Genomic DNA, 26,456 nt, shown 5'->3' on the forward strand with positions numbered 1-26,456 from the left:
ATCAGGCAACCCAAGATTGACAAATCAAAGTTAACGACTTCCATGAATGCACACAAAAAACATTTCAGAAATATAACACTCAAACTCATGAATGCACACAAAAAACATTTCAGAAATATAACACTCAAACATCCCATGCTCTTAACAAAAATGAATTTGTAGCACAGAAGGGAAAATTCCAAATTTACAGATATTGTAAACAAAAGGTTCCTAAGGCAACCAGGATCGGGTGCCTGTATGCTGACTTTCTATATGACCCAATCATTCCTGCCTTCTCTGTCACTGGGGAGGGGCGGGGCAGGAGCCCCTCAGGGGTGGGATTCTCTCTTTCCCTCTCTTTCTTTCTCTTTCCCTCTCCCCTCTCTTTCCCTCTCTTTCTCTCTCTCTCTGTCTCCCCTCTCTTTCTCTTTCTCTCCCCTCCCTCTCTCCCTCTCTTTCTTTCCTTTTCTTTCTATCCCTTCCTTCCATCCCCTCTTTCTGTCCCTACCATAGGAAACGGGTGGCCTTTGGCGTGCGGCAGCGACAACAGTGGCAGGGGGCTTTGAGCACCCCCACCCCAATCCTCCCAAAGAAAACGGATGGCTTTTGGCATGCGGCAGTGGTGCACCTCCACCCCACCCTGATCCTACCATAGAAAACGGGCGGCCTTTGGCATGCAGCGTCAGCAACGGTGGCAGGGGACTTTGAGCCTCACCCCGATCCTCCCAAAGAAAATGGGCAGCTTTCGGCATGCGGCGGTGGTGCACCCCTGCCCCACCCCAATCCTACCATAGGAAATGGGCGGCCTTTGGCGTGCGGTGGCGACGACGGTGGCAGGGGGCTTCGAGTACTTTGGGAGGGCGGGGGGTGCTGCTCAAGGCCCACAGCTGGCTGCGCCGCACGTGGCAGCTTAGTTGAGCATAAGTACATACATGGAACATATATTGCATACCACAATAGTATCAGTCACCTGTTCCATGAGTTTGGTTTTTTTCCTGGTTCTTTTAAGGGTAAAAAGTTTTGTTTCTTTTTTATTATTCTTTTTTCTGCCTTTTTGTGCTTGTTTTTCTATCTTGTTATTTATTTAACTTGCTTATTATTATGTTGGTTTTATTTATCCCTTTCTTCCCTATATTTTTAAATTGTTTGAGCTCTTATTTTTTAAGATTTGCCTTATTTATTTGATTGATCTTTATTAATCCTATTCTTCCTTGATTTCTAATTTTCCACTGTTGTCCTATCTATTTATTTATCTTTTATTTTCTGTCCTGTATTTATTTCTATTTCCTACCGGGGTCTTTTCTCCTGCCTTTTGGTACCTCAGGCTTAAATTTGTTGCCTTCAATAAAGAAATATCAATAAAGAGAGGACTATAAATAAAGCCTTTATGCTGTATTCTGGACTTTGTTTACAACATGTAACAGCTTTGAAAGAACATTTAACAGGGCATTATAAAATTCCTGAATTTAGTATATCAGCAATTTTTCCATATTGAGTTCTGGATTCTGAAAAAAAAACCTGTTACAATTTTGAGAGTCAGATGAAATGATACCATTTGGTACATAGATAAACTTGATAGTAGGTGAAAAACAGAATAATAGAACAACAGAGATGGAAGGAATCGTGGAGTTCTTCTACTCCAACACCCCACTCAAGCTGGAGACCCTATACCATTTCAGACAAATGGTTGCCCCTTCTTTTTTAAAAACATCCAATGATGGAACACCCACAACTTCTGGAGGCAAGACAGTCCACTGGTTAAATTCTTCAGGAAATTTCTTCTTAATTTTTGATTGGTTTTCTCCTTGCTTAGTTTCTATCCATTGCTTCTTTTCTTGCCTTTAAGTACTTTAGAGAACAGATTGACTCCCCTCTTCTTTGTGGCAATCCTTCAAATATTGGAACACTGCCATCACAGTTCTTCTTTTCATGAGACTAGACATACCCAATTCCTGCAATTGTTCTTCATATGTTTTAGCCTCCAACCTCAAATCATCTTTGTTGCTCTTCTCTACACTTTTTCTAGAATCTCAACATCTCTTTTATATTTTGGCAACCAAAACTGCATGCAGTATTTCTTATCAAGGCATTATAAAGCATGTGATGTTAATTTTACCCCTCTGTTAATGCAGCCAAGGACTGCATTGACTTTTTTTGGCAGCTGCAGTACACTGCTGGCTAAGTTTTGATCCTTTGGCATCTGGACTTTGCTCTGTGAATTACATAATCTCAATAGTCACAATCTGTAACTAAGAGTGGTTAGCATTTCATTATCTACACACTTTCTGCCTAACCAAACCAAAGTTGTAACAACTTGCTAGGAAAACATGCTTTCTATCTTAATAAGCACAGGAGCTTTGAAAGGAGATACCCATTGCAAAGAATAAACCTACAAACATTGCCTAAGATATAATGTTGACACATCCCATTTACTATACCTGTTTTATGAGCAAAAGAAGATCTGAAGTGCTATTCTTTGCAGAGTCTTGTGAGACTCAGATATCCACTCTATGCATTAGAAGACACACTCTGCTGAGTGCTTCCATTTTGGGATTCATTTGCCTTGTAACTAGCCAGGGCATCATTTTCAATATTCTCTGGGAATTTTAATTTCTCTTTTTCTACAGAGTTGCTAGATGTCAGAGGTTTGCAGACATAACAAAAAAACTTGAAGCATATTACCAATCCTTCATAAATATTGGAAGAAAAAAGCTTCTTGCATGGATGGCAAAACTGGTAGAACACAAGCATAAAAAGGACAGCTATGCAATAGCCAATCAGCAGTTGTAAGAACAGCACTGGAGCACATATATATGTATAGACATCTGTCTTGTATGTGTACCACATTAGTAAGAGAAAAGCATTCTCAAAGAATCTCAGCAAATAGTACAAAGCCAGTCTACCCCAGTTTGGGGATTTGTCAATTAAATCAGAATCATTCAGCTTCAACTGCGCTGCTGACCAGCAAAACATATTGATGCCGGCATACAGAAAAGTGAGGAGACATAAAACAATGGTGGTGCCTACATTGCTCAAGGCTTTTTCTATGTTTTCTGGCAGAGTACACTTGCTGTTCCAGAACTGAATCCAAGGATAAAAGAAAAAAGCAAAAAAATTCACCAGCACCACAGGCAGGATCCAGATCTGAAGAACTGAACTGAAGAGGACAAGGACTATCACTCTTGTTGCAATCTCAAAGCTCCTCCAGAGGAAAATGCAAAGGTAGGCAGCAGGTTTCACACTGATGTCATAATCATCATACTTGATCTTAATGGCCAGAATATTGCATCGCAGTGCTCCATACACAATTGACAGGAGAGAAAGGACCATGAAGATACCTTGGAAAAATAAATATGACAAACAATAGTTTATTTTTTTAAAAAAGCACTGTCCAAACTGCAGGAATAAGACTATATTTGGAAATTAAAAACCATACAGAGCACTAAAATATTATTTTTCTTAAGCAAAGCACTTTTCCAGTCTTCTTTTACTTATTTCTAGAGCTGGGAAATATTTTTTCAGAAAAGCTGTAAAAATAAGCACAAAACTGTATGTGAAATAATACTAGCAACCCTACACTATTTTTCTGAATGGCTGGCTAATGCATTTTACAAAACCACAACTTCCTTAATTATCAATGCATTTATTAATTGAACAGAAAGGATATAGTAGACTATTGCTTATAAGCTGGAACGATCGGCTGTACAGTGTTCCCTGAATTACAACAGTGATAAAAAAGGAACTTTATGACCAATCCTCACTGTTACAATTCCCAGGTCTTTAAAATAAGCTGGGTAAGATCATAAGGACAGTCGCAGTTCCATTTAACAACCACTTTGCTTAACAGCTGAGTTCCTGGTTCTAATTGTGGTTGTTAAGTAAGAACAACCTATACTATTGTGCTAAGCCAAATAAAACACACTGCTTTATGACATAAACGCAGTTATTATTTACACAAAGGGAGGTTGAAAAGATCAGTCAAGCACTTCACATTTTAGCTCTTTAGGGCTTGAGAAAAACATCATAATCACACCTCAGCAATCTAAACCTCTTTACCTCCAAGTCCATGGATTCAGATCTCAAAGTTGTTCTGTCACTTAATTGTGAAGTCTTTCCCCCATCAGTCAGCTGTTATTCGGGTTCCTCTTCTTAATAGAAACATGATTAACATCTACCAGCAGTGGGATTGAATATGTATGCAGGGTAAAGTGGCTGACTATTCCCACTGCTCATCAACTGTTATTTAGGCTCTTTTTGAAGATGGATTTAGTATTCCTTTCCAAGAGCATTGTATAGTGTTTGAAAATATCCATAGAACAGTTGGCTGGTAGGAAGATTATTCAAGGGTCCTTTACGTACAGCCTTTTTTGGAGCTGTTATAAAACAGAACATAGAATAACAAAATTGGAAGGGACCTTGGAGGACTTCTAGCCCACCCCACTCCTCGAGCAGGGGACTCGTTTTACCACACCATTTTAGACCAATGGCTGTCCACTCTCTTCTATATGTTCTGTTATATTCATATTGATATTGTTCAGATGTATAACTATATTATAAGATTACCCATCTTAGCACAGGGTAACTCTAAATAATCAGCTGTCCAATTGGGTGGATCTCCTGCCTTTCGTGGAGGTTGCGTACAATAATGCTGTTCACAGTAGCACAGGACTAACCCCCTTCAAGGTAGTGAGTGGCATGGACTTCGTCCCAATGCCTGAGTATCCAAGGGACCCCCCCCCCCTCAGTCAGCTTGATGTCAATGCTGAAAACAACTTGGGAGAATGTCAAAAAAAGCACTGGCGAGGGCGGAGCTGGCGTCGCGGCAGTACAACACATGATCTTGATCCTCCAAGATCGTCATTGATATCTCCGCTGCTGGATGGTCCCACCGGATCTAAATCATCCCGTAGAGACGGTGATAGATAAGGGCACGTCCTGCTGATTCCAAGGACATCGCAAAGTCCCTGGTTGAGCTGGAAAAAGCCCTTTTTGCCGGTGGCAGAGACGCAGCCATTCAAGCTGCTGAAGCTGGGACAGCTCCGGAATGGAAGAGTTTGGAAGAAAGTGTGTCAGTTTGGTGAGATGAACATTTACTTATTGTTTTTTGGAGAGAACACCCTGAAAGACTTAAAGTGGAATTAAAAGTGAAGCGAAAAGAGCTTAAGTGGCGAGATTAAACTAGTTAAATTGAAAGTTTTCTTTTTTTTCCTTTTTACTGGAACTTGGAATTTGGCAAAGCTTCTTAATTTTAAACTGAACTGGTCTTTTTAAATTTTCTATTTTTATTTTTTTAAACAATTCTCTTGAAAGTCTGTTTTGATTAAGATTCTTCTTTCTGATTTGAGTTTTATTTCTTTTTTAAAAAAAGAAACTATCTTTTTTTTTCTTCTGTTCCTGGCTTTGGACACATGAGGGGGAAATGAAAGTGAAGAAAAATAAGTAGCACTGCCATCTAGAGGCTTGGATACACTGTTTACTTTTTTCTTTTACATGTTTATGTATTTGTGTTATACTCAAGGACTCTGAGCTTTGCACTGAAAAAGATAGTGGGATGAGCATGGCAGATTGTTTATACAGGTGCTCATCTGTGAAACTATAGGTAGCTGGAGTCCGGAGTTTGAAGTTGAGAGAAAGGAGATTGAAGTGTCCTTGAAAATACTGGAACTTGAAAGTCTGAGTTGATTTACCAAAGAGCCCTGGATATTTAGTGGCAGTGGCTTGCTTCCTATCAGAATTGTTTGCTATTTCTTACCTTCTTTTCTACTTCCCCTCTAGTTGGATTTTTAGATTTGGATTTCAACCTTTTAAACCAGGAACTAGAATATAAATTTTTTATTTCGCTCTTTTTTATTAAGAGAAATACATAGACTATTATTTTTTATTATTTTTCCTTCCCCTACCCTCTTTTTTTTTTCAAAAAAACTTTTTCATCCTTTTTTCTATATTTTCTCTTTTTTTCTTTTTTCTTTTTGCATATTACTGCAACTAATTGGATTAAGCTATACAAGTGCCTGAAGATTTTTTTCCTTTTTTATTTTTTGGAGTGGCAGCTGTCTGCCTTTGCTCTCTTTTATTTTCTTTTTCCTTTTTTCCTTTTTTTCTCTTTTTTTATAGATATGAGCAGAAAGACAACAGCCCCAGCTTCCCCAATAGCAATAGCCTCCTCTTCACCATCTGGAGGACAACGATCAATACAGACAATGTTACAACAGGAGAAAGAGAAGGAAGTGACACTGCAGATGATTATGCAAGGAATCCAGAAGATTGAAAAGAGAATAGAGAATATTGAGCAAAGAACTGAGAATATTGAGCAAAGAACTGAAAAGACAGATGAGAAAGTAGAGAACATTCAACAGATGATGATGAAATATAAGGACAGATTTAAGAAAACTGAAGAAGAAGATATACAAAGGGATAAGAAAATTGGAGATATTGATATTTGATTGAGCGATGTTGAAAAGGGCAGGAGTGGACCATTAGGACGGGAAATCGATAGATCAGAATTTCACCTGAGATTTCAAAATGTAGAAGAAGGAAAAGGTGAAAACTTTGCTGAAATAATGACAAGAAATACTGGCAGAAGCGCTAAAGATAACCAAAGAGAAGATGATGGATGGGATGGATGAAGTGTTTCATGTCTATACAAGATATGCAATGAGAAACAGGTTACCAAGAGAAGTTCACATCAGATTTACCAAGAAGAGTATTAAAACACAGATACTGCAGGTGGCAAGAGAGAAAACATTAAAGTACAAAGACAAAGAAATTGTGGTGCTGAAACAGGTATCAAGAAGAGTAAGAGAGATGAGAAGAGAATATTTATTTTTGACTAAAGAGTTACTTAAAAGAGGAGTAAATTACAGATGGCTGATACCAGAAGGCCTCTTGTTCACCTGGCAGGAACAAAGACATAGAATTGACACAGTTGAAAAAGCTGAGCTATTCTACTTAGAATATCTTAGAGGAAAGGAGGAAGACACAAGAAAAGAAGAGTCATTAATTGAATTTCAAGAGAAGTGTATAGCAGTAATTGAAAAAGAAAAAGAAGAAGAAGGTGCAGTAGGTGGTGTACCCAGAGACCAATGAGAACTAAGATCTACTAGAGCAATAAAACCCTCTTATAAAGCTTAACATGGATGAAAGAAAATTGATTACGATTAACATAAATGAATTTAATTTGGCTACTAAAAGAAGAAAAGTATTCCATAAATTAGAGAAATTAAAATTTGACATAATTTGCTTACAAGAAGTACATATCAAAAAACAACACGAATATATATTGAAACAAAAAAAATAGGGAAATTATTCACATCATTGACACAATGTAAAAAAAAGAGGTGTGGTCTTATATATTAGAGATACAATTTTGGCAGAACTAATTTACACAGATGACGATGGAAGGATTTTGATGGTGGAAATAATGGACAATAATGTTAAAACACTTTTAATTGCAATTTATGCTCCAAATGACAACCAAGAAGAATTTTACAGGAAAATAGGGAATATGAAAATAATTGAACTGGACTATGCTAATATTTGTATGATGGGAGATTTCAATGGAATAATTAATGATTGGTTGGACTATAAAATGCAGAAATCAACAAAGAAAACTAGAAAGGTACTACCAAAATCTTTCTTTCAAATGATAGAAGAAGCAAACTTAAAAGATGCATGGAGAGAGAGAAATGTGGAAAATAAGCAATATACTTTTTACTCAAACAGACATGGTCTAGAATAGACATGATATGGATGTCAGCAGAATTACTTGCTAACATACAAGAAATTGAAATAGAAACAAGCACCTAGTCGGACCACAACCCAATGACAGTCATTTGGAAAGGACAAAAGAGGAGATTTAGATGGACTTTAAATAATATGATATTAAAGGAAAAAGGCTTCAAACAGAAAATAGAGAAAGAATTGGTTTTCTTTTTTAAAGAAAATAGAAAAGAGGATACATCTTTACAGAATCTCTGGGACACGATGAAGGCCTACACAAGAAGCTTGATAATAGACTATACAAGGAAGACTTCCGGTTTGCAGGGCTTCGGCGGCGGCAGGAATCCGTGATCGTGCATGGTTTCTGCTGCGCTCGCCGCTGGAGTGCCCCGATCCAGCTGGTTTTAGGGCTATAGTTACCCCGTAGAGGTAACTGAAGATAGGGGAGATCCGGCAGGGGTCTGGGGGAATCGCAACCCCCCTCCTCAGCTGGCTTAACTCGCTTTTCCGAAAGTGATGGAGCGGCGGTCAGCAATGGCCGCCACAAAGAAGCTCTCATCCGGATAAGAATGTGCAGGAGGAAGCTGAGAAGTGAAAGTTTTGGCTGACCGGGATAACAAGTAACATTTAAATACCCTGGAATTTAAATTTCATTAAAGATACATCGCTCCCAAAGAAGACTTGGAAAAAGCGGCGAATGAAAGTTAAAAGGGAAAGATTGTTTTTTCTCACTCTCCTTCCTTATGGTGATAATAGATGAATGAGAAATCGGAAAAACCCATTTTGGCATCAGCAGGTAATTAAACTGGAAAATTAAACCCAAGGGGACAATAAAGATTTCTGAACATTGGGGGAAAAAAAATTTATGTTATAAGTGGGAGGGGAGAGGAAAAGAATTAATATTAAGATTTTGCTGGAGGAGGTTGCTTGGAATTTACAAGAGTAGAGCTAAATTGTAACAAGACTTCTACAAGATACATTTTAATTGGAACTTTGCAACTGAACTGTAACCCCAGGAAGAGAAAGTGTAAAAAGAAGAAAGTCTTAAATGAAACAGTCTGTGTGTATTTGGATTGCTTGGTGACTTTGGGACTTTTGGAAATTATTATTTGAAAGACTAAAAACATTTGGGTTGTTTAAAATTTTTTTCACAATGGCATTACTTGTCGATGAACTGAAAATGGAATTCAAAAAGTTAAAAGAAGAGGAACAAGAAGGGAAGGGCTCTTCTGGCTCTGTTTTCCATTTTTTAGAAATGGCAATTTCTACTTACCAGAAACTACAAGAACAAGAAGATTGGGATGAAGAAGAAGCCATCTTTAATGAACAAGCAACTTTAGTTGGGGAAGAAAAGGGAAAGAGGGGAAAGAGAATGGAGAATTTAAGACTTAAAAAAACAACCAAAAAAGGGAAAAATAAGGTGAAAAATCGATACAATGTCAGAAAGCAACAGAAAAGAGGAATACAGAAGAGGGTGGAGATCAAGAGGGTGGAGATCAAGAGACAAGGGGGTAAAAAGGCTAGATTGGAGAAGAAAGGAAGGGGAAAAGGGAAGAGAAGTTACAAAGGTTTGAAACAAGATGTAAAGAAACAGGATTTATTCAGAGATAATGGGTAAAAATATAATTTAAAAAGAGACTCTGCAAAAGTACATAAGATTGCATTGTTGTATTTGTATTTGAAATAATGCTAGAAAACTGGAACATTATATGATTATAAAATGGGATAAAATATTAAAAGGAATGTGTAAAATGTTTAAGACTTAACAATAGAGTTTAATTTGCTATGGATTATTGTTTGAATTATTTTATAAACTTATTATTTTTTCTTATTTTAAAATATAGTATGTAGCTTTAGAACAGGGGTGGGCAAACTTTTTGGCTCGGGGGCCGCATTGACTTTTAAAATTTGACAGACGGGCCGGGTCAGCACAAGATTTTTTGGGAATCGTCCCCCCCTCTTCTCCTCCTTCCCCTCCCCTCGGAGGCCCCCTGAGTCAGGAGTTGCTACCGCCGGCGCGGCTCCGTGCGGCTCCAGTCCCGCGTTGCCTCGGGAAGGGAAAGGCAAAAAGGAAGAGCCGCGGTGGTGCTTTGCAACGGCAGCAGTGGCACCGGGGGCTCAGGCTCAGCGGCTCCTGGTTTTGCCTTTCCCTTCCCAAGGCAACGCGGGACTGGAGCCGCGCGGAGCCGCGCCGGCGGTAGCAACTCCTGACAGCCCCAGCCGGACACCTGAGCGGAGCCCGGGCAGAACTGCCTGTTGCTGCTGCGGGCGCTGCTGCGGGCGTCTGGCTGCCCAAGTAAAGAACTGCACCAGCTCAGGGCAACTGTGAGGAGCAAGAGGGAAGAGGCAGAGAAGGAGGCAGAGAAGGAGAAGGGGAAACCCGGAGCCACCGGGTCGCCTCCTCCAAGCAGCCCGCCCGCCCGCCGGGCTTCCCCTCCGCCGCACGGCTTGGGGCCAGGCACGAGCGCCCGCGAGGAAAAAGGAAGCCGCAAGTTGCTGGGAAGTTGCTCGGGTGCTGGGAGCAGGCTTTTAAAGTGCCGCCCGAGCAGGACCGCCGAGCCGGGAAACAGGGCACCCACGCAGGGCAAGGCTCCACCAGCAGCGGCCTAGCTTTAGGTGGCTCCAAGCAGCCCGCTCCAAGCAGCCCGCCCGCCCGCCAGGTGGAACCCTTCCCACTCCTCGGCGGGAAGACGCTCCAGCCTGCAAACTTTGCCTTTGCAAAGTTTAAGCCTGGAAGCCCCGGAAAAAAAAGGGGGATCGGTGGGGACTCACCTTCGGAGAGGTCGCACTCGAAGGTGATTTCGAACTCCCAGCCGAGGCCTTTGCAAACTTCTTCTTCTCTTTCCTACCCCGAGAGTGCTCCGCACTGTTTTGCAGCTTTGGGGGCCACGCGGCACAGGGCAATACGCCACGGCCAGCAATTTTTTTTCAGGGGCGGGCCGGATTGGACAGACCAACGGGCCGGATGTGGCCCGCGGGCCGTAGTTTGCCCACCCCTGCTTTAGAATGTACTAAGCAGAATCTGAATGAAAATTATATATTATTTTAAGTGTTAAATTTAGGGGAAAGATATAAAGGTGTCATACTTCAATCAGTGATTACAGAAGAAATTTTGTGTTAATGAGAAAAGATAATAGATAATTGGAACATACAAAAGATATAAGCATAATGATCTAAATTGAGATGAAATAAATAAAATAGAATTAAGAGAGTGAAAAGAGGGGAGAAGCTACATAGAAAATGTAGAATGGTAAATAAGATATGAAATGGTATATAAAGTGAGCATGAATTCGAATTTATGTCTGTACAAAAAGATGTAACCCGGGACTAAGCCGCTTTCCAAAAAGAAGTTTTATGTTTTCATGTTTTGTGTTTTGTTTGTGTATGTTTGTTTATTGAAAATTAATAAAAATTTTATTAAAAAAAAGACTCTACAAGGAAAAGAAACAGAAAACAGAAAAAGACTTTCAAAACATTGGAAGATGACTAAAGACTGGAAAAAGAATTACAGAAGTCCCCACAAAAAAAAGATATTGAAATTAAAATAGATACAACTAAACATAAAATGGGACTAATGGAAAAAGAGGAATTAGCACAGAAAATTAAAACTGCTAAACAGAATTACTTTGAAGATGCAAACAAACAAGGCAGATGGTTAGCCTATCAACTGAGAAAGAAAAGAGAATCAAGAAGGATTAGTCAATTAATAAATGAAGAAGGACATGTTTGCTATGGAAATGAGGAGAAGAAAAAAATTATTCAAGATTACTAAGGAAAATTGTTCTATCAAGAGAATATTCAAGAAGAAAAAGTTAAGCAATATTTACAGAAAGCGAATTTACCCCAGATACCCAAAGATATTGAAACAATGCTAGAAGGGAACATAACGATGATGGAATTAACAGAAGCTTTAAAAAAAACAAAATGTTGGAAACGCACCAGGTCCAGATAGATTGCCAGCGGAATTTTATAAAACTTTTCAGGAATCTTCACCTATTAGAAGTCATGAACGAAGTTATGTCAAAGAAAAGAATACCCAAAACATGGTTAGAAGCATATATTACACTTATACTGAAGGAGGATACAGACTTGCAGCAAGTTAAAAATTATAGACCTATATCCCTACTAAATTCAGATTACAAAATCTTTGCTTCAATCTTGGCACAAAGACTGAAAAGATATTTAAATAACTTTATCCATGTTGATCAAAATGGATTTCTGCCAAAGAGACAAATCATATAACTATGTTAAACTCAAACAGCAGATTGCAACAGATTTGGCAAAATGGGAAAACTTACAACTATCATTGATTGGGAGAATATCTACAATTAAGATGAATGTATCGCCTAGAATTTTATATCTATTTCAGACAATTCCAATTCGACTAGGGAAAGAGTTTTTTGAAGACTTAAATAGAATTGTGCTGAAATATATTTGGCAGGGCAAGAAAGCGAGAATAAAACTTAAACTGTTACAAGATGCAAGAACAAGAGGAGGGTTTGCCTTGCCTAACTGGGAGTTATATTATCAAGTGACAATATTGATGTGGATAAAGGAATGGATAACATTAAGGAACAGTAGATTATTGACTTTAGAAGGGCATGACTTGCTGCTGGGATGGCATGCCTTCCTCTGGTATAAGGGAACTAAAACACAGGGGTATTTTAGAAGACATTACATTAGAAAGGCATTGTTTTTGAATTGGGAGAAGATAAAAAGACAATATTACTTAAAAAATCCATTATGGATATCTACTATTGAAGCTTTTTCTTATCCAATAATATATAAAAAGGAACAAACAGTTAGATATGGTGAGATATTGAATGAAAAGGGTGAACTTAAATCTCTGCAAGCGTTGGAAGAACAAGGTGTAAAAATGAATTGGTTTTCATATTTGCAAATACAATCTAGATTTGATAAAGATTTTAAAACAAGGTATTTATGATAAGTTGACTGACAGACAAAATTCTGATGGGTACTGATTAAAAAGGTAATTAAAAAATTTATGGACATTTATTAGAATTTAAGTTGAAGGAAGAACAAGTTAAAGAAACGATGATTGCTTGGGGGTAAAATTTTGGATATGGAATTGATTTAGAGAAATGGCAAAAATTGTGGTCTCAAAATTATAAAATGACAATGTCAACTGCATATAAAGAAAATTTGTACAAGATGTTTTACAGGTGGTACCTACCCCAGATGAGAATTGCGAGAAAGTTTAAGAACAAATCAGATAAATGTTGGAAATGTCATCAGATACCTGGTTCATATTACCACATGTGGTGGACATGCTCGGATGCAAAAATATATTGGACTAAAATCCACACATGGTTGGAAAAAATGATAAAACAACACATAGACTTTAAACCAGAGATCTCTTTATTGGGAATTATACCGGAAATATACAATAAAGAGCTGAAATATTTGATTGTAAATGTTTTAACAGCAGCTAGAATTGTATTTGCTAAGAATTGGAAAAATGAAAAATACCTATGCAGGAGGAAGTTATTAAGAAAATTATGGTCTGTGCTGAAATGAGTAAATTGACATTTGAAATTAGAGAGCAAGAAGATAAGCAATTCAATATGATATGGGATTTGTTTTATCAATGGTTGGACAAAAAGACATAGTAATGTAATAGATTAGATAATTTTGTAATGGAAGTTCAATAGATTGATATAAAATATAATGTAGACATATATAACCATTGGATGAAAGTACAATATAAATTTTAAAATAAAATTTGGAATATCTCATATAAAACGATGGAATAAATAGTTTAGTCATGCATGATTAATAACTGATAAATAAATAAGCATATGTTACTTTGACAATGTGAAAAATTATATAAACTGTGAGTAATGACTATGAAAGGATAGCACAAAAGATTTGTAAACTACTGACACACTGTATGTGTATATAAAATGGAAGATGTTTTTATGTTTTGTTTGTATATGTTTGTCTTAAAAAATAAAAAGTTATATATAAAAAAACACTGGTGAAAGTGGCATCAACCTATAAGAGACAGGCAGACAAACACCGAGCACCGCAACAACCATTCCAGTTGGGGGAAAAGGTCTATCTTTCCACCAAATATCTGAGGTTAAGACTCCCTAGCAAGAAATTGGGGTCAAAGTTCATGGGACCATTCCCCATAGTAAAGATCATCAAGCCAGTCATGGTGAAATTGAAGTTGCCCCGATTGTTAAGGAAAATACACTTGGTATTCCATAGTAGCCTATTAAAACCCGTGGTCGGATCAGTGCTGATGCCCCTACCTCATAAGCCCCCAGACCCCGTGTCATAGGAAGCCAAACCTATTTTGAGGTGCAGCGAATCCTCGATTCGAGGTGGCACAGGAGACAATTCCAATATTTAATCAAGTGGCTACCCCTTATCAGAGGCATCATGGGTAAAGAGTAGGAATGTCCAAGCTGACTGCCTTGTAGCAAGGTTCCATGCAAAAAATCCAATCAAGCCTGGGGAGGGGGTTCGTGAGCATGTTTCTATAACTGCAATCTATTTTTTGTGTGTGTGTCATACAGGTCACCTTCAAGAAGTGAGGGGAGCCAAATGTCAACTCATAAAACATTTTCTATACATGTTTTATAGTTGTCAACAGAAAGAAGGGGGGAATTTCAAAGAGCAGGCAACAGTGTGGAATTGAAAGTACATTCCATTCATATTTTCTTCAGAGACTGATTAGATGACTGAAGCTTCTGCTGTGCAAAAATTTAATTGGAGAGCATGATTGATGACTCTTGGACGTGTCTCATTGGAGAATATGAATTATGATACACCCAGATGGGTGGGGGGGGGGAAGCAGGGTCAATGGTGACAGTGAATTACGTGTCTCAGACTTGGCTATGCCCAGGTCATGTTGACATGTTGACTTCCAAGAAATCCTTTGAAGTTTTAGGAGTCTGGCTCGAGGCTCATGATTTAATTGGGGTAACTGCTGGAATCCTGACGTGATTTATTTGGCTTCAGTTTAGTGAATTCTGTGAATACAGACATTATGGTTATAAAGAACAGTTTATTATTTATTGTGTGAAATAACCAAATGTTTTTTTTCTTCAGTAAACCATGTTTAAGCAAATGATGACTTGATGCAAATATAGGCAATGTAGCCCCTATGGATCATACTATTGCAAATCTCTTTGTTGGAGGTACCTTTGATTGGTACAATGCTCTCAGTTGGTAATCTCAGGTTAAAAAAATTACTTTGAAAAGAATTTAAAATTGTAGCTTAATCTAATATCTGAGATTGTAGCCATTTTTACTTTATTTAAGTATGTAATGTTTGTTTTAAAAGCATTGGCACCTACAACATTGGTAAATATTATGATGACACCAATAGCATGAAAATGTTGCTGACAACATATGTCAAGATAGTCATACCACCACAATAACCTCTTTTAATCATTTGAACCTTTCTAAAAAGAGAGAAGGTTTAGACATTATTTGCCTATAATTCCCTTCTTAAAGCATTTACTGAAATATAGAGAAAAGAAAACACAGTTGTACATACTTCTAGCTGCTGTGATCTCTTGTTGCAGAATACAGATGTAAAGCTGAAGTGTTAGCTGAGGTGCAGATCCTAGGAAAGCTTGAATCACTGATGCTCGACTAAATGCAGATCTGTGTGTAAACAGCTTCCCCTCTGCCTGGCCTACTTCCTTCTCAACTTCTTCTGAATGTCCATCTTTTGGCATCTGCCTCTTCTTAGTAATACTGACATAAGGCTCTTCCACTCTACCTGCATGAAAGTAAATGTAAAAAGCTTCCACGCACCTGGAAGGAACAAACCAGAGAAACCATTACAGTGATCTATTTTTATCACATATTTAAAAAGTCTAATAGATTGCATATACATTTATATCCCCACTGTCACTCCCTAAAACAATCGGTATACACACCAATCAGCTAACTCACACTTAAGATTATTAAAACTATGGATCATATAACAGAGAAAAGTAATAGCACTAAGTATTTTATATGAAGATTCAGAATACTCTAAACATCCCCATGAAATCAGATTATTTAGAGAAAAGCTTCCTTCTCTATTTGGTTACATACTAATATGATCCACATTTAGCATTATTGATTTTACATAGCCCAACACCTATCTTGAGAAGCACTTTGGTGTACTGGTTAAGGCACCAGGCTAGAAACAAGGAGACTGTTAGTTCTAGTCTTGCCTTTGGCACAAAGCCAGCTGGATAATCTTTGGTCAATCAATCTCTCTAGAAAGGAGACAATAGGAAAGACCTTCTGAAAAATGTTACCAAGAAACTTGTAGGGACTGGCTGAGGAGTCAACACAAAAAAATTAAACCCATACTACATGTATCTCACTGCATTCTGTATGATTTATTTATTAAGTAATTGTATATTGCTGTCCAACTTATTGACAGTGATGCCAGGCAAGTTAAAGGAATAACCTCCCCCCAAACAAAACCCAATAGACCTCCTTGCCCCTGGTACCAACATTCAAACTGCCCACCACCCAATGGGATCCATATTGGTCTGGACCATCAGACCCACTGGCAAAACTATTATATCATCACTATAGGGATTATGTTCCCCAGATAGGGAGCCATCACAGAAAAGGCCCCTAGTTGGTTCCACTAGGTGGACCTTCTTGATTTAAGGGACTCATCACATACCCTACCTGCCTGATTTGGTGGGCTGGATAGGTATAATTGGGAAACATGGTCTTTCAAATAACCTGGCCCCAAGCTATGCAGGGCTTTAAATGTAATAACCAGCACCTTGAATTGGACCCAGAAGCAAATCAACAACCAGTGTAATTTCCACAAGAGCATTGATGTGAGCGTTGACTTGCACAAAACCATGCAACTGCTACATTTTGAACCAATATAATACAAACACAAGCAATAGAAAATAATCCAACCAGTACCTTAAACTTTAAAAGTGCTGATTTTAACAAACACAGAGAGACCCTAGGATTCCATAGATGAAAATCCTAAAGAGGAAAACAATTCAAGAAGCATGGGAAACTCTGAAAAATGCAATAATAAAAGCCCAGTCCAGTGCAATAACACTCAAGAAGAAACCATTATGGCTGCACAAAGATCTCTCTCTGAAAAACAAAAAGGACAAGCACAAAAAATGGAAAGAGAGGCACACAACTAAGGCTGATTACCAGCAGATAGCCAGAACATGCAAAGACAGTCAGGAAAGCAAAAGCTCAGAATGAACTAAGGCTTGCTACTTTATTAACAAAGATAATAAAAAAGTTTCTTCCAACATATTAATAACAAGAAAAATTTCAAGGAAACAGCAGGTCCACTAAAGAGAGAAGATGGCAAGGAAGTAACAGACAATAGGGAGAAAGCAGAGCTGCTTAACTTATTCTTTGCATCAGTCTTCACACAAAAAGAAATTATAGCCCAACGTACCAAAAAAGCAACTAAAAGACAAACCAGAAATAAAAACTAAAACAAGTAAGAAAATGGCAAGAGAACATCTACCTGACCTTGATGAATATAAATCACTGGGACCTGACAGATTACATCCCAGACTTCTGAAGGAGCTGGCAAATATGATCTCAGAACCAGTGTACCAAATCTTTCAAAAATCCTGGAGTGCGGGGGAAGTACCTGAGGATTGGAAAAAGGCTGATGGGGTTCCCATCTTCAAGAAAGGGGGGGAGGGCGGTTTGGGCTTCTTCAGCAATGGACCGAAATCCGCAATCGTGCACGGTTTCGATTCGTGCTCACCACCGGAGCACCCTATGCCACTTGGATTTGGGGCTAAGCCACCCCGTAGAGGTGAAGAGCGGGGAGACTGCCAGCGGGGTTGAGGAGAGGCACATCTCTCCTCCTCAGCTGGCCATTACTCCCTTTGCTGAAGATAGTTGCAGCGGTGGTCAGAAATGGCCACCTCAAAGAAGAACCTGACCAGACAAGATTGTGCAGGAGGAAGATAAAAGAGAAAGTTTTGACTAACCAGGTTGGATTGAAAAAGCAACTATACAGGGTACCCTGGGTCTTGAACTATAAAGAATACTACCGTTCCCAAAAAAGATATTTGAAGCGGTGAAAGAGAGAGGAAAGGGAAAAGACTTGGTGTTTTTTTTCTCTTACATTGACAGTTGTAATTGGCTTTAAATGCTAAGAAGAAAAGATCTAAGCAAGAAATTGATATAAATCCACTTTGACATTAATAGGCAATTTTAAGCTGAAAATAAAACATTAATAGGCAATTTTAAGCTGAAAATAAAATGTCAAAGGGACTTTTAAAGACTTTTGGATATTTTAAAACCTTTAAAAGGAGGAAAGGAGAGGAAAAGAAAAAAGAAAAGGGTGGGATCTGGAAAAAATGGAGGAGACCACCTGAAATTAAAAAGAATTAACAGTTAAATTTTAACAAGACTCCTAAAAGATACATTGTAATTGAAACTTTGCTACAAGATAACAGAACCTCTGGAAAGAGAAAGTGGAAAAAAGAAGCAAGAAGAAACAGCTTTGGATTATTTGGTGATTTTTGGAATTTTGGCTGTTGGATTTTAATGACTAAAATTAATTGGGTGGTGGTTTAAAAGTGTTTAAAATGGCATTACTCCTTGAAGAGCTAAAATGGAATTTAAAAAGCAGAAAGATCTTAGAAGATGCACAAGAGGGAAGAGGATCTTTTGGCTTCATATTTCAATTTTTAGAAATGGAGATTTTGAACTATGAAAAACAACAAGAAATGCTTGCAGAACAAGAAGGGCAGGACAAAGAAGTCATCTTTAATGATTAAGTAATTCTATGTGGGGTTAAAAAGGAAAAGGGGGAAGGGAGTGAAAAACCTAAGATCTGAAAAAACAACCAAAAAAAAAGAATAGCTTGAAGAGTAATTACAATACTAGGAGGAAGCAGAAGAGAGGATTACAGAAGGGAGAATTAGAATTAGAGAGAAAGGGGGTCAAAAAGGCAAGGGAGAAGAAGAAGGGGGAAATGGAAAGGAGAAGAAGTTATAAAGGACAGAAGCAGGATATAGAGAAGCAGGGGAAACATACAAGGATTCACAGAGATAATGGTTGAAAACTTAATTGAAAGAGAGGATTCTGCAAGGGTACATTAGATCAGGGGTCCTCAACCACCGGGCCGCGGACCAGTACCGGTCCGTGGAGCACTCTGTACCGGGCCGCAAAGAAAAAAAAATTAAAAAAAATGGCGGCTTTCTTCGCCTTCGGTGAATGCTGCTGGGATCGGGGATCAAGGACACAAATGAAAGAAGGGGAGGGAGGAAGCAACCGAAGCCTGTCCTGCTCTCTGGCTCAGCAGCTTCGGTTTCCTCCCGCCTCGTTCCTCTCTCAGTCGCTCTCTCGCTGCTCCACCAGCCCAGGAAGAAACTGCTTCAAAGAAGCTGGGGGGTGGGTGGCTTTTCCTGTCTCTGCAGCTCCTCCGAAGTACCCGTTTACCCCCACCCCGCCCGCCCGCGTGCGCGCGCTTCAATTCAGTGCTCCGTTCTGCCTGCCTGCCTGTTTGGTTGTTTGGGAGCAGCTTCGGCTGCGAATAATAACTATTCGCCTCTTTTTATCAGCCGAAGCTGCTCCGAAATGAAGAAGGCAGGCAGGCAGGCAGAACGGAGCACTGTGGATTGAACCGCGGGCGGGTGGGCGGGGTGGGGGTAAATGGGCGCTTCGGAGGAGCTGCGGCGACAGGAAAAGCCACCACCCCCCACTTCTTTGAAGCAGTTTCTTCCTGGAGCAGTGAGAGAGCGACTGAGAGAGGAACGAGGCAGACACCTGAGGGAGGGAGGGAGACACCTGAGGGATGGGGCTGAGGGAGGCAGGGCCGAGGCGCTCCCTGAACTTGGTGGTTTGCTGGCAGACGTTTTATTACCCGACTAGGTAACAACATCAGATGTTACCTAGTCAGGTAATGAAACGTCTGCAAGCAAACCACCAAACTCGGATTCTTCTCTCCCCGGTCCTTGAAAAAGTGTTTGTGCTTGAAACTGGTCCCTGGTACAAAAAAGGTTGGGGACCACTGCATTAGATAGTATTGTTATATTAGAAATAGTAATGGGTATAGAAAATATGAAATATAGGTGATTAAAGTGATAGATAAAATTGGTACTGTTATGTAATAGAATGTAACTAAATGAAATAAAGAGAATAAGAGAATGGAAGTGGGAAAGGATGGGAATATTTTAACTGTTACCAATGATTTATTAAAATATAATTGAAAAGAAATATGAATATCAGATGTTAAGATGAATTTGAATAGAATAACAACTCTATTAATTACTTTATTTCCTTTTTTGTTTAGAATTTATTGATTCTTAAGGGAATGTACCAAATAGAACTTGGTTGATAAATTATATGAAATGGAATGTTATAATTGTATTTTTAGGACCTAGTGTGTATTTCTAAGGGAATGTACCAAGCAGAATTTGGTTGATAAGAGTTATATGTTATAAAATAGAGGTTAGAAATTCAATGTTATAATTGTTAAGATATAAATTAAATCTTAAATGAGATTTGAATGGACAGTAATTTAAAAATATAAAAGTGTTGCACTCCAATTAGTAATTACAGGGGAAATCTTGTTTTATGAGAAAAGAAAATATGAAAGTGTAAATAGGACAGACAAAAGTATAAATATAATGATTAGAAAGATACTGAAATTTAGAAAAAGATGAATATGTAAAAGATGAATATGAAGTGATAACCTGGAATCATGCTGTTCTCAAAAAGATATTTTAATTGTTGTTTTGTGAAAACCCAAATAAAATTTTTACAAAAAAAAGAAAGGGGGGAGGGAAACAGACCCAGAAAACTACAGACCAATCAGCTTAACATCAATACCTGGGACGATCCTGGAAAAGATAATAAAAAAACAGATCTGTGAACAACTAGAAACAAATAAAGTTATAACTAGTAGCCATCACAGGTTTGCTAAAAACAGATCATGCCAAACCAATCTTATTTTATTCTTTGATAAAGTCACTAAATTAGCAGACCAGCAAAATGCTGTGGACATAGTATACTTAGATTTCAGTAAGGCATTTGACAAAGTAGACTACAATCTACTTCTTGGTAAGCCAGAAAATTGTGGAATAGACAACTTCACCATCAGATGTATTTGTAGCTGGCTGACCAACAGTACTCAATGAGTAATCCTTAATGGTACTACATCCACATGGAAAGAAGTTAAGCAGTGGGGTACCACAAGGTTCTGTCTTAAGCCCACTACTTTTCAATATCTTTATAAATGACTTAGATGAGGGAATAGTACTCATCAAATTTGCAGATAATACTAAATTGGCAGGACTATCCAACACCCCAGACGACAAACTCAGGATCCAAAAAGATCTTGACAAACTTGGGCCCTATCCAACAAAATGAATTTTAATGTGGAAGAAAGCAAAACTTACCATTTATGAAAAAAAAATCAAAGATATAAGTACAGATTAGGCAAGACCTGGCTCAAAAACAGTAACTGTGAACAGAAACTGATCAAAGAGAGCAGCAACCTGGAATTAAGGAGAAACTTCCTAACAGTAAGGACAATTAACCAGTGGAACAGCTTGCATCTGAAAATCACTGGAGGTTTTTAAGAAAAGACTGGATAGTCACTTGTCTGAGATTGTATAGGTTCTCCTGCTTGACCAGATGGCTGGACTAGAAGACCTCCAAGGTCCCTTCCAGCTCTATTCTATTTATGTTTTATATATGCAGACTATATTTATAGGCTACAGACCACATTGATGCCAGAGGGGCTTAAAATTCTTGTTTCCTTTAAAAACAAAAATATCCTGATACACAAATTATAATTTTGAATTTTAATATTTTTCATTGTGAGTTAAAGGCCCAGGGCTCCCTAGCCAATGGTATATTCCATGAAGTGTTGACATGGCTAGTGCCATTCGGGACCAAGCATTTATTGCATACAAAAAACAATGATTAGCTAAAAGTTAAATCATTTTTTCTCTTTATGCATCCCATTGCCAGAGTCTTGAAGTTGCCAACACGGAGAAACACTAATATCTACCTTTAATTCATTCATAGAAAAGATTTATTAACACACCATATCAAGCTGATTTTTAACGATTTTTAAAAAGATTCTCAGACAGCTAAAAGGAGAATAGGCTTTACAGATGTATAAAAGACCAAGCTCTTTATCTGCTGTAGGTGTCGAACCACCTACTTCCCTATAGTAATGGATTCATCCCGAGTTATACAGCCAGGACGCCCTAGTCAGTTGTATCCTTCTGTGCAGTTTGTGTGACGGCTTGTTGTCATGGGTTGCTGCCATTAGGAAACAAGAGCAGTGAATTCATCTTGAAGAGCCCTCAGGAGAAGAGCTAGCCTTGGCATTCCTCCTCTGGGGAGCAACCGTCCCACCCACCTGACAATGGGTCCTAGCTGCAGGATGTGAAGCAGCAATATCAACGGCCTGTCCCGGCTGAGGTCGCGGTGGATGAAGACGAGGCTGAACTGGACCAGGATGCAAGGCAAGAGAGCGAAGAAGAGCGTCAGTGACTGCCAAATGCGGTCTCCCGCTGAGAGGTAGGTGCTGCTCAGGTACAAGGCGATCGCCGTCTCGGCCACGAAGAGGAACAGCGAGACGAGGACGGAGCCCGGGAATTTCATCGCTCCTTTTTTGTGGCCTTCCCGCCGGCAGGCCAACCGGAGGCTCAGGGGGCTGCAAGGGAAGGCGGATGTCGTGGCAGAGAGACCCGCAGCGGAGGCTTCCTGACGCCCATCTCCGTCTTCTGCAGTTGGCGCTTCAGTTTCTTGGGCGAAGAGAGGAGCAACTGGCGCTTGCAATGCATGGCCACTAGGAGTCAGGACTGAAAGCACTGCAGCACTCGCCGAGAGCGCCGGGCATCTGAGACCAGCTTTCTGGGCTCGGGGATGAACAAAAGAGTCCCTCTGATCACAGCTCGACTTGTCTGTTAACTCTCTGAGTTTGGGAATAGTGGAATCTTTCTACATTGGAAACAAAGATGCAGGTATCCTGTATTTTGCCACATGCTGGAGTTTGGCTCTACTTAAAATCAAGCCCAGATATACACCATGTTAATTTGTACAGGCAAAGGAAGAGGTGGCTTGAATGGTGAAGCCTTTTGATTTTACGCTGAATGTTACTCCTTCTCAAACAGCAGTCACTAATAAAGCCTCGTCCAACCAGATGTTCCATAAATGTCTAAGTACCTGTTACGAATTAGGATACCCATTGTATCCCCAGATATCAGGGGAGGATGCTTTTAGAAAGGCTGTGGCGTAGATGCTCAATGGACAAAATTCACCCAGTGACAATTGCCCCCAATTTCATGGTAGTAAAAGTACTATGTACTGAGATTGTGTTAAGAAAAAATGGCAATTCCCCATGACACGAGAAACCAGGGAACCTCTGCTTACTCTCTGCAGAATCGGGTATGTCAGGCTACAGAACTTTTCCCATTCAATCAACAAGAATGAACTTCTGAAAACGTATCAAAAGGAATCCTTTATTGAGATGAGACAATTCATGTAGGGGTCAAAAGCACTAAGGTCTCTCAGGCATGCAGAGATAGATAAGGGAGTTTTTCAAAGCCCTCCCCTTATCTTGATGTGTATTTAGTAAAACAAAGAACCAACATGTTAATTCCCCCCACCCCCTTTTTAGAACGATCTTTTACAGAGTTTCCCAGGACACATCTCACTGTGGAATTTTTATGGTCTCTTCATCTCCTGGCTGTCTCTTTCAGAGGTGATAGGTTCTGGCCATCTGGGTTTCATCTCTCCATTGTATCATGTGTAGGTTATACAAATTTGATATAAGATTAAATATATTCAGGTTACATCAAGAAGGATATCTTTATCAGTCTCCCCCACTTTTCTTCTTCCATTGAAGAAATGAGAGCTGCACGGATCTGACACATGTCTACGTACCAGTCCTAGATCCAGCAGAAAAGAGTTGCCGCTGTCAGTCTAAGAGAAGTTGCTTATCCATAGAAAACAAATACTCTTCCTAACATAGAATGGATCAGGAATAGGTGAGAATGGATGCTTAGAATGGTATTCCATTCCAAGAAGAGCTTTCCTTCAGGCTACTTTTGAAGATAGGTTGAAATCTACATATCTGAAAGTTGTAAAGGTTGAGAAACGCTGTTAGATGATATCTATGGCAAAAATTACAAAGATGGAAACACCTCAAAATAAGTAGCTAAATATAACTTTTTAGTAATTGAAAACCAGTACAAATCTTTATATAGGATAACATGAAAATAGTGGCATAACTAAATAAATAAGTGGAATAACTCTTCACAGTGTGGGATGGGGATGTGAAATATTTCCAGTAGTCACCAGAATGATCAAAAATATGTACAGCTTAGATAGACTAAAATTAAAGAAGACACCATGGGAGTTTGGTAAAAGCAGGCACACAGGTCTCAAGGAAAACAAGCATATGTATTTTATATAAATAACATCAATTGGTGGAGGAATTTTGTTATTCTAAACCACTATTTTGATTACCATTTTAAAAAGCATTTAAAAAGCATCTTATTCTCTTATATACTTCTCTAGTTTACAATACAAAAGTAATACATTTTGAAATAAAGTGTGAAAACTACTATACTGGCAATATTTTTTAATTTAACATTAAGATACAATTTTACCAGATAACATTCATCTTAATTTCAATAATGACAAGAAGTAGATATCAAAGGTAAGAACAGTTTTGTAATGTATGCAATGTTCATAGCACACAAATAGGTAGAGTTTAGCAATAGTGGATTCATAACAACATAAATTGCTTCTTTGCTGATTTTCAAATGTGAAATTAATTTTAGAATAATGTAATATATATTGCCATCTATATTGCCATTTATTAATGTCACAAATAATTCCATTATTTATTTATTTATTTATTTGTTTGTTTGTTTATTTATTTATTTATTAATTATATATTTACAGTATACTATACAGAGCTGAAAAGATCATTCATGTACCATATTGTTTCGTCATAGAATTTTGTGTTGTGCAAAATAAGCCAATGTGAAATGTAAATTATACTTTACGGCTCAGTGTATTAAATAAAATAGGGTGGGTTTTTTTTTATGATACTAGATTAAATAAATAATAGCTTAGTGCATTTTAGGATTGTAGCTGATAAATTAGAGTTTAAGGCTCCACAGTGCTAAAAAGCAAGTGAGTTCTGGTCCATTATTTTTTTTATCATACATCAGTGAATAAATATTTTATTAATAATATAAATGTGACGTGTGCTCTAAACTTATATTTTGAAGGGGGGAGAGGCTGGTCCTTACAGTACATGTATTTAGAACTTCCTGTTAGCCTGTATAGGAGCAGGAACACATAAGCACTGCCAGCCACACCATTCACAATTCCAGGACCTTTTTTTAGTAGTCCTTTCTGCCAGGTTAGCTCTCCACAGCGGATACATTTGTCTAAATATTGGGGTTTTTTAGAAACCAAATATGCTTTTGCAAACATGTATCCAATGCCTGAGGAGAAAACAAAGTGACTTGTAAGAACCACTGAAGAATAAACTACTGTATGAAAACAGAAAGTCTGTACTGTTAGCCTGGAGATATAAGATGCAAATAAAGTGCCAGATAAAATCTAAAATCAATCACTTTTTTCTCTTCTTAAAAGGCTACCAATGCTCAAGAAATTATTTTTTATTCTGTGATAAGATGGTCTGAATGTTCAGATTTCCTAGCAGTACTCACTGCTTTTCAATATATTGTCACTAATAATGTTTTGCTCCCTCAAAAAAAGAGAGAAATGATCATGATTTTTAATAGCATGATCATAATTAATTGGTAAGCAATTGAAGCTAGTGTATGGAAAAATTGTGTGGAACACGCAGGTATAAAATAGTTTGGTTTTATCTGCATTATTGTAGATAATGTGTTGCTTTCAAATAGAAAGTTCAGACAACACAATTAAGCCATATGAAAGCCATCCCAGTAAAATTAATATTATCCTTAGCAGATGATTTACAGCTGAAACTCAAAAAATTAGAATATCGTGCAAAAGTTCATTTATTTCAGTAATGCAACTTAAAAGGTGAAACTAATATATGATATAGATAGACTCATTACATGCAAAGTAAGATAGTTCAAGCCATGATTTGTCATAATTGAGATGATTATGGTGTATAGATCATGAAAACCCCCAAATCCACAATCTCAGAAGATTAGAATATTGTGAAAAGGTTCAATATTCTAGGCTCAAAGTGTCCCACTCTAATCAGCTAATTAAGCCATAACACCTGCAAAGGGTTCCTGAGCCTTTAAATGGTCTCTCAGTCTGGTTCAGTAGGAAGCACAATCATGGGAAAGACTGCTGACCTGACAGTTGTGCAGAAAACCATCACCCTCCATAAGGAGGGAAAGCCTCAAAAGGTAATTGCAAAAGAAGTTGGATGTTCCCAAAGTGCTGTATCAAAGCACATTAATAGAAAGTTATGTGGAAGGGAAAAGTGTGGAAGAAAAAGGTGCACAAGCAGCAGGGATGACCGCAGCCTGGAGAGGATTGTCAGGCCATTCAAAAATGTTGGGGACTTTCACAAGGAGTGGACTGAGGCTGGAGTCAGTGCATCAAGAGCCACCACACACAAACGGATCCTGGACATGGGCTTCAAATGTCATATTCCTCTTGTCAAGCTGCTCCTGAACAACAAACAACATCAGAAGCATCTTACCTGGGCTAAAGAAAAACAGAACTGGTCTGTTACTCAGTGGTCCAAAGTCCTCTTTTCTGATGAGAGCAACTTTTGTGTC

At 38.5% G+C, this 26,456-nt stretch overlaps 1 protein-coding gene across 1 annotated transcript; it reads right to left on the reverse strand.

Moving 5' to 3' along the window:
- Window positions 1–899: 899 nt before the first annotated feature.
- Window positions 900–22,466, reverse strand: XK (X-linked Kx blood group antigen, Kell and VPS13A binding protein). Its single transcript, XM_026686171.2, has 3 exons — window positions 22,067–22,466; window positions 15,230–15,492; window positions 900–3,317 (listed from the first exon to the last, which is right to left on the reverse strand). The coding sequence occupies exons 1-3, from the start codon at window positions 22,309–22,311 to the stop codon at window positions 2,488–2,490; spliced, it is 1,338 nt and encodes a 445-aa protein (XP_026541956.1). The 5' UTR covers window positions 22,312–22,466; the 3' UTR covers window positions 900–2,487.
- Between the last annotated feature and the right edge of the window lie 3,990 nt (window positions 22,467–26,456).

This window comes from Notechis scutatus, chromosome 5 (genome assembly GCF_049901735.1).
Source record: "Notechis scutatus isolate UNSWTSFEM ecotype Mainland chromosome 5, rNotScu1.2, whole genome shotgun sequence".
In the NCBI taxonomy this organism is placed as follows: domain Eukaryota; kingdom Metazoa; phylum Chordata; class Lepidosauria; order Squamata; family Elapidae; genus Notechis; species Notechis scutatus.

Excerpts from the sequence above, each read along its gene's own strand:
- XK (XM_026686171.2), bottom strand. The coding sequence starts at position 22,311 with ATGAAATTCCCGGGCTCCGTCCTCGTCTCGCTGTTCCTCTTCGTGGCC. Across the intron at positions 15,493-22,066 it reads CAGCTAGGACCCATTGTCAG|GTGCGTGGAAGCTTTTTACA; the intron begins GTGGGTGGGACG and ends TGTTCCTTCCAG. Across the intron at positions 3,318-15,229 it reads AGAGATCACAGCAGCTAGAA|GTATCTTCATGGTCCTTTCT; the intron begins GTATGTACAACT and ends TATTTTTCCAAG.